Here is an 8917-nt window from a genome sequence, read left to right as displayed (position 1 = left end):
GATCTCAAATTCTACAAATGTTCAGAATAAATACTTATCAACAGAGCTGCACAATTAATACAATTATTTTACAATTCATGTCAGTAAATGCTATTATACATTTGTACACTTCTTGTTGTGCATTTTCTTGAAAACCAAGCTAGTGTGATGTTTCCACATGTTGCAGCACAATTGAATGAAATTATCCTAGTTTACATGGATTTTTGATGAAAATGAATGAATCTTTTTATATTTAGCATCACTTTACTTTTCATTGTTGTCATTAAAGGTGGCATTAACTTTCAAAGGCAACATCAAATAATACATCATATGAACAGCCATTTCTCTTACAAAACAACTTTAATTGCAAGTGATGACAATAACATTTCTTACATCCAATTTAAGGACATAATGTCAGACTATCACATGCAAAGCAAAGTACATAGCTTATTCCACTTGATATTTGCAGTGCTATTTAATTTGGTCATAAAGTGGAAATGAATATCATTTCTGCGCTCTGTAACCTTTATGCTGTAAAAGGCGCTGCACGGGCAGTAGGAATTTCTTAATGTCAGCTACATCTCATTCTCACAACATTCCCTTTGAATCGGATTCAGTTTCAATTCATTTCTAGGTATCTTTGGAGGGCAAAAGGGTCCACGGAACAACATAGCAGATCTCTAATATACACCCATCTGGTAGTGAATTACAATAACACAGGACTTTACAAGACATTTAATGTGGGGAAACAAAGCTACAAATAAAGACATGTTTAAGTTATTGGTCTGAAGCCGGATAAAACGAAGCATTCCCAAATACAATCACCCTGTCTGATACAAAACAAATGAATAAGCGTCAAGTCAAAGTGCAGTGGCAACGTAAATCCTTATGCTTCTGTAAGACTTTACAAACAATTAGCTGTCACAAAGTGCAGTTAGAAAGAAGCCATTGCCATTTGTTGGAGAAACACATACTCCCACAAGCACACTTCTACACATTTTATATAAGCATCTTTCTTGAATGAGGAGGAACACACTGAGGAATAACTTGCCAAAGTGCAAATGAAAGGAATAACTGAGCCATTGCCTATGATTAGTGCTTGATGCAATGGCCAAATAGAGTATTTTAGTATTAATGTAATTCATAGGAATGATTTCATTACATCGTTTCACTTTTCTTTTTTTTTTTTATGCGTCTTGTCTGGAAATTACAATCCTCCCACTTCGTCCTGTAAGAAAACTAAACAAAGTCCACTCGAGCATTACATGAACAAGTAGAATTACAGAAATATTCTCTGTACAAGCGTTGTAGTGAAACCGCTGAGTCTAAAAGCAAACTAGTCTACAGGAATTTAAAGATAACAGCCTCTCTGGAACGATTTCTATTTAGGTCTTAAGGCTGCAAAGTAACAAGCAGAGCCATTCTACAATAACAGAGCAATAATATTATGATATAGAGTTTGACTCTTGCATGAAGAGATTGTCACAGTGTTACTATGGAATGAAACTTCATTAAGTGTAAGAATTAAATGAGAGAATGTGGTTATACTAATGTCACACAGTCCTCCCAACACAGGCGTAAAATAACGGAATGTAAAATATTAATATAAATGTTTACATATATAGCTTTTATGTACAAACAGAAAATCGTCATCTTGACCAACATGACTAAAGGATATTCAGTTGTTGGCTGCTATATAACACTCTTATTCACATGTTTACATTTGCCATATCCCCCCACACAGACCACCAGCTGGTCAGTGAGCGCCTGCCCACACATTTCATGGCTTTCAACAAACAGCAGCTAACACAACACAACAGGAAACCCGATGGCACAGAGTTCAGTTTGATGAAAACCAGGTATGAATGTAACACAAGACCTGCTGCAGCATCTTTTACATGAGTGGCGGTCAGAGGTGACGACTAGAATGAAATGGTGGCTGTGTAGTTCTAGGATGGAGCAGACATGTCACTTGCTCAGCACTCGATCTGCGACTGGAGCTGCCTGCGCAGGGTGAGGGTGCGCCGGTGAAGCTGCTGCATCTGCTGCATGCGGTCTCGCTGACGGGCCAGGTTCTGGGGCATGGGGTAGCGCTGGCAGCCGTACAGGAAGCGGTAGGGGATGCGAACGTGGCAGGCGGTGGCTCGGCAGCGAGGCTGAGGCATCGGAGGAAGGAGCATCCAGCGCTTTCTCTCGGCGCAGTAGCGGTAGGCCTCCTTGCGGTACTGCTTGTCCACGTCGTCGCTGTTCTTCCAGCCTCCGATGATGAAGACGTCCTCGTCAAAGTGGCAAATGGCAGCTCCTTCGATACTGGTGACCTCTGGTGGGAGACTCTCCAGGATCTCATCAGATATACGCACACTGATCTTCTGTCTGGCAACCTCATCCCGCACTGTGTAGCTTTTAGGGCAGCAAGAAGCCGTGTGGTAGAAGTTTGTGGAGGCCACAGCCATCTGGAAAATGCAATAGTTGTCAATAAGCGGTAAGGAGTCGACATCCTGCCACTGGCGACTCTCTGTGTCATAGCGAGTGGTCACAGTCTTCAGTCCGTCCTCATTATCCGTGTCAACAGGTGTGCGTGCTGTAACGTACACGTAGCGGTCTTCCACGCTCACTGCCTTCACATCCCGCAGGATCTTGGGAGCAGATTCCAGATTGTGCCACTTGTCCTGTTCAGGTTCATACACGCTGACGTCTTTGAAACCCGGGCTGAAGTTTCCGTGGCCGCCGATGCTGTACAAGATATCCTTAATGCAAGTGAGGCCAAAGGAGTGCTTGCGTGTGGTCAGGTTGCTCACCTGTTCCCAGGTGTTGCGATTGGGATTGTAACGTTCGACTGTCTTAGCAAAGCCAGGCTCCATAGACCCGGCTACGTACACGTGGGATTCAGTAGCAGCGATGGCGTGGCCGTCCAGGTGGTTGTGTATGTGTGGCAGGTTGACCCAGCGATCCTCGTATATGAAGTAGCCCACACACTCGCTCAGGTAGTCTCCTCCTTCTGAAACCCCTCCCACTACCATGATAACGTCCATGTTCTGGCCAAAACGTGGCTGAAAGGAGGCCATGTGTGAAGACCAGAACTCCATGTCAGCTGACTTCAGGTTCTCAAAGCGGATGGCGTGCCCCTCAACGGCCTCGGACACCAGCCTGAGACAGGCCTCGTTTGCAGCCACGAGACGTTCGTTTTTCACCACCCTGGTCAGGTACGTGGGTTTTATTTGCGGCAGCCTCAAAAGACGGAAAAGCTCCTCAAAGTACCGGCTTCGCTCCTCTGGGTTCTTTTGCACCCACTTCACCACAGCTTCAAACAGCACCTCCTCGGAATCCACTGTGATCTCCGCGTCGGACAGCCAGTCACGGACCAGGTGAAAGGGCAGCGTGTAGAACTCCTCGTCCTGGATCACCTTGTGGAAGTTGCGGCGAATCATATCTGCGGCCCGTAGAGCCAGCTGGTCCAGGGTGTACATGTGAGCCAGGCTGTGCACCGCCACGCAGTTGGTCAAACTCAGCTTCTTCTTCAGAAACTCGCCACAGAAATCCTTCAGCTGCAGTAGGAGGAACCTGAACCCATGGAGGAAAAACAAAAGAGGATGTCAGAGAGAATAAGTGGAACTAGGTAATACTATTTGACATGACTGGTTAGGTTCACGTACTGCATTACTTCCACTTCACTACATCTTAGAGGCAAATGCACTTCTTACTCCAATACATTTGTCTGGCAGCTTTAGTTAGCAAGTACCTTTCAGATTAGGATTTTACACAATGAATAATATAAATACAACACATTATTAAGGATTACACCACTAGTTTAGAACCATTTTGTCCTCTGTCGTCTATCAAAAAACTTGGAGTCAGACATACATTCCTATTCCTAAGGTGCAAATCATACAATATGTTACCAAAAATGAAAGTTGAGAGTAAAAGTCTAAAAACTAGAACAGATTCATATTTCAGAACTTTGTTTTTTCTTCATTTTCCTCCTATTAATCACATCATGAGCTCTCAGTTTTAGCAAACTTCCCTCTAAATAAAACTGGATATAAAATAGTTCCACTTTCAGTAACAGATGCTTCACTATTAATATTCTAATGTAAAATAATCCGTTAAAGTTAAATTAAACTACTACTCATACTTCAGTGCTTTATCTACATGTTGCTGCCATCATAACTCTTCTTTTACTAAAGTAGGACTTGGACATGTAATATATTATTTCTACACTGGTTCATTTACTTAACCAAAGGATCTGTGTAATTTTCCACCCATGTGTAAATCATTGTAGTACTGATTTCTGCAAATACACCACACAAGCCCTATTCTTTGACTCACAGAATGTCTCTTTAAAACAGGGGTGTCAAACATACAGCTGGCAGGTCAAAACCAGCCCACCAAAGAGTCCAATCCGGCCCATGGGATGAATTTGTAAAATGCAAAAATTACACTGAATATATTAACAATTAAGGGTGTCAAAATCATTTTAGTTCAGAGGTCGATCTCAGGTGGGCCAGACCAGTACAATACTATCACAATAACCTATTTTCTCTTTGTTTTAGTGTAAACCAGTAAAACTAGTTTAGATTAGTTTATTGTATCGTGGACAATCCCAATTAACTAACTGTATCAATAACAGTAAAAAAGGGCAGCTTTAGCCAACATGGCTAGTATCCTGCTGTAGTCCGTGGTATGATGACAATAGGCACCCTAAAAAAAACAATATATTACAGCACATTAATTTAAAGAGAGAGTTAAGACTGCTAAGAGACAAGATAAATCAATATAGATAAAAAGATGAAAGAGAAGAGTGAAACATCAGTACAAAACAGAGACAGCACATACAATCCAAACACACAAAAGCAGCACATACAATATAATTACACACAATACATCAGCACATAATCACAGACAGGGATGCAAACAGACATCACATATGGACATGAAATATGGACTACTTGAAAATTTTTACATTTACAACCTATTCTTTCACAAGAATGTGAATGACCTGAACAACTATGAACAACCTGGAATGTCTTAAAAGACCTATGTGCAATTTTAACCATATTATTCCTGTTACTAAACACTTTGTGCATTTGTAGACCCACTGTGATCTGTAAATGATAAACTGAGGCATAATATTATTAAAATGGCACTTATTTTCCTTCATATATTTCAGGTTGTTCACAGTTATTCATATATTTTAAAGGACAGGTTGTCGATATAAATTTAGTAGCATATGTGTATTAATATTTTATTCTGAAGCCTTGCACATTCCTACTTTTTCATACTACTGTGGATTTTTTTTTCTTACACAGTCCCTTTTGCACTAAGTGTTTTGCTGATAAATTGAACTGAGCTGCTATACTGATTTTCATTGTTCCTGTTACAGTGACAATAAAGGTCTATTCTTCTCTAAACATCTTTATAATGTAATTCTACTTTTTTGACCAGTCATGACAAAACTGTGATATTAGACAAGCCTCAACTCTGACTATGTTGAATTTTACAGATGATCCTTCATCCCCACAGCATCAGACTGAACAACACTTCAGTCAGTGGAAGACAGACTGTACTGTAGATAATTCATTGATAACTTGCTTTGACTTTATCTTTATTCTTCTTTTCTTGAGCTGAAAGTGAATGACAGGCCTGAATACGAAGCATTATGAAAACAGAAATAGCCTGAATAGATACTGTAGCGGCTATTTGTTATCAAAATTAAATCAACTTAAAAGTGAATGAACTTAAGACTTTAATATAATTCAAATAACCACTAGATGTATCATGGGTTTGTGGTTTATGCAGTCAAAAACACAATGTAGAGTATATATACTAACCTTAATGTCAACTTGGCCACTAACCCACTGTTGTGTTTTGGTCTGTCTGTTTTTTGTCTTCTTGTGCTGTATGTAAAGCTGCTGAATACTTGAATTTCCCTTGGGATTAATAAAGTATCTATCTATCTATCTATCTATCTATCTATCTATCTATGTGGCCCGGGGGCAAAATCCGGCCCGCCAAAGGGTCCAGTCCGGCCCTTGGGATGAATGTGTGAAATGCAAAAATTACACTAAAATATGAACAATCCTTTTAGCTCAGGTTCCACATTCGGACCAATTCAATCTCAAGTGGGCAGGACCAGTCAAATACTATCATAACATATAAATAATGACAACTCTAAACTTTTCCCTTTGTAAATGTAAATATTTTCATGTATTTACACAAAAACAAAACATAATTTTGCAAAAAATGTAAATAACCTGAACAAATATGAACAACCTGAAATGTCTTAAGAGAAGTAAGTACAATTTTAACAAGATTCTGCCTGTTATTAAATATTTTGTGTGTTCGTAGATCCACTGTGATCTATAAGTTATAACGTACATGTGTAAATGATAAACTGAGGCACAATATTGTTAAATTTACACTTATTTTTTCAGTCTGTTCATGTTATTCAGATCTTTTGAAAAGATAGTTTGCAGATGTAAAACTTTTCATAAAGTAAATCAACTTTTTTTGCTCTAAAACATAGAGAAGAGTTTGGGGATGACATTATTTATATACTATTATGTTATTATTTTACTGGTTCGGCCCACTGCAGATCAAATTTGGCTGAATGTGGCCCCTGAACTAAAATGAGTTTGACACCCCGGATCCATCCATCCACTTGAGGTCCATATATCAGGCTGTATGTATTGTGACCCCTGTTTTACCCCAATCCCAGGCTGTCATTCCCCTGTAAACATGTCCTACCTGTCCGCCAGCTCCAGTACTTCATGCACATTGCAGGTGCTGACTCGTATTTCTCCGGTGTACATGTACTGGATGACGCTCTCCACCGTCTCCGGGTCCGGCCCCAGCTCGGAGCTCCACTCTTTCATCTCGACCCGTCCGGAAATGGACTCGGAGAACTGTCCTCCCAGCAGAGGGGTGAAGTAGTCTGTGGCCGCGGCCAGGACGGACCTGTGGGCTGAGAACTCGCAGGTCTGGACGCTCCCGGACGCGGCCCCGCTGCTGAAGGCCAGCGTCACGTCGCAGAACAAGCCCTGCTTCCTCTGCTCGTTCTGCCGCCGAGACAGCTCCGAGCAGTGGGAGGACGAGGTGAAGTCCTCGGCCTCTTCCGCGTCCCCGTCCCCGGCCAGAGCGCTCGGTGTACCGGTACCGCCGCCGCTCCCGCCGCTCCTGGAGGAGTCCTCCGGGTTAGGGGCCGCCGCTGCCATTCTGCTGCCGGAGCTGGAGGAGAGCAGAGGAGGGAAATGAAGTAAACTAGAGAAGGAAAGGAGGCGACATACGCAGCCACACATACATGAAGTCAACACCGAGGACGACGGCGAAGCGCGTTTCCGATTGGTACGTGCTACGACGTCGACGGAGCATGCGCACAACCACACTCACCGATTTATTCTATTTTACTTGATTTTATTTTAGTTTAGTGTAGTTTAGTTTATTTCAGTTCAGTTTCGTTTATAAATTTTATAGATCTTATTTTATATTTTATTTTAGTTAAAATAGTACTAAGAAAAAAAATTGCGTAGAATAGAATAGAATAGAATAGAATCACACAAGCTTGGATAGAATAGAATAGAATAGAATAGAATCGCACAAGCTTGGATAGAACGGAATTGCATTAGATAGAATAGAATAGAATAGAATAGAATAGAATAGAATAGAATAGAATTTATTTTGTTCATGGTTGTGCATTTCATCAGTAAACATTCAGTAGTCATCAAGTAAACAAACATGTACACACCCATGCTCCAAAAGGAGCAGGATGAAGAAAATCTTATATTTCCTGCCCCCTTCTAAATAATAATAACCTTAATGGTTAGCCATACACAACTAGCTATAAAATCATACTGTATAAAGTCAGACAAACCAAACTAAATACATCCACAGATAGAACAAAATGAATACAAAACCAACTGCAAAACTACATGTCCAGAAAGTACAAAACATAGGTAAATACATACCTGATGAAATGATGCAAAAACATTATACCAGACCAAAATAAGTAAATAATTATGTCACAAGACGCAAAACAAATATGAAGCAAAATGTAAAACTTATAACTGTTCATATAATTTCATTGTTCTGTCTTTATACACTAGAATAGAATAGAATTAAATTAGATTAAGATAAAATAGAACAATATTAAATAGAACAGAATAAAACTCCATAGACTAGACTACAATACAATAGAATAGAGTAGAATGCCTTTCCCACTGCACAACTGAACATTAAAATTTCAACTCCTTCCAATGTTGTGCAGAAAAGGTAAAACACAAGATAAAAATGAAAATATATTTTTTTAAAAAGATAAAACCCATACACACATACATGCAAATGCATACACATGTTTTTCACATATGCATAAACCACTGGTTAGCAGCAGTGGTAAAAGGAGGATAGTGATGATGTTGTTCTTTTAAGCTCATAAAAAACACAGTTATGGCATATTTTACAATAAAAACATTCACCACTAGAGAGAAAATCAATTATAGTGTTATGAATCTTAAAAGGCCCAAGCATATCCAGTATAGGCTGAAAATGAAGCTAAAAGGGGATTTTTGGACAAAGCTAGACACTAACAATAGCAATATGTAATTTATCAGTTTTGGACTTATGTCTGTGCATGCTTTCTAATGAAAATTCATGTCCGGACTATCACAGCCCCATGATGCAATGCTTTAAAGCATACCCCTCAAACACAGTGATACAATATTATGCACAGGCAAGTAAGAAAAACATAGCAAGAACAAGAAGAAGGGAATACAGCTTAAAATAATAGGTGATTAAAACAAGGATGAATGTATGCATAATATGTATGTATAATATTTAAAATAGTGATCTGAAAACCTACCTTTTGACTGCACCTTTCACATGCACTGTCTGGTTATTCATGTGACTGGATCGAATGAGGAACCAACTTCAGCGTGGTAAACACAGA

The 8917-nt window shown here is 39.9% G+C and overlaps 1 protein-coding gene across 2 annotated transcripts; it reads right to left on the bottom strand.

Annotated features, from left to right (window-relative positions):
* Window positions 1–320: 320 nt before the first annotated feature.
* On the bottom strand, window positions 321–8884 carry LOC115423474 (kelch-like protein 11). 2 transcript variants are annotated; one of them, XM_030140308.1, is made up of 3 exons: window positions 8831–8884; window positions 6724–7203; window positions 321–3540 (listed from the first exon to the last, which is right to left on the bottom strand). In XM_030140308.1, the coding sequence occupies exons 1-3, from the start codon at window positions 8869–8871 to the stop codon at window positions 1956–1958; spliced, it is 2106 nt and encodes a 701-aa protein (XP_029996168.1). In that variant the 5' UTR covers window positions 8872–8884; the 3' UTR covers window positions 321–1955. The 2 variants fall into 2 exon arrangements, with proteins under 2 accessions (XP_029996168.1, XP_029996167.1); XM_030140307.1 differs by lacking the exon at window positions 8831–8884 and having other exon boundaries at window positions 6724–7312.
* Window positions 8885–8917: the final 33 nt, after the last annotated feature.

The sequence above is a fragment of the Sphaeramia orbicularis genome, chromosome 8 (genome assembly GCF_902148855.1).
Source record: "Sphaeramia orbicularis chromosome 8, fSphaOr1.1, whole genome shotgun sequence".
Classification (NCBI taxonomy): Eukaryota; Metazoa; Chordata; class Actinopteri; order Kurtiformes; family Apogonidae; genus Sphaeramia; species Sphaeramia orbicularis.
The sequence above is the reverse complement of the archived record's forward strand: the minus strand, read 5'-3'. Positions and strand labels throughout refer to the sequence as shown.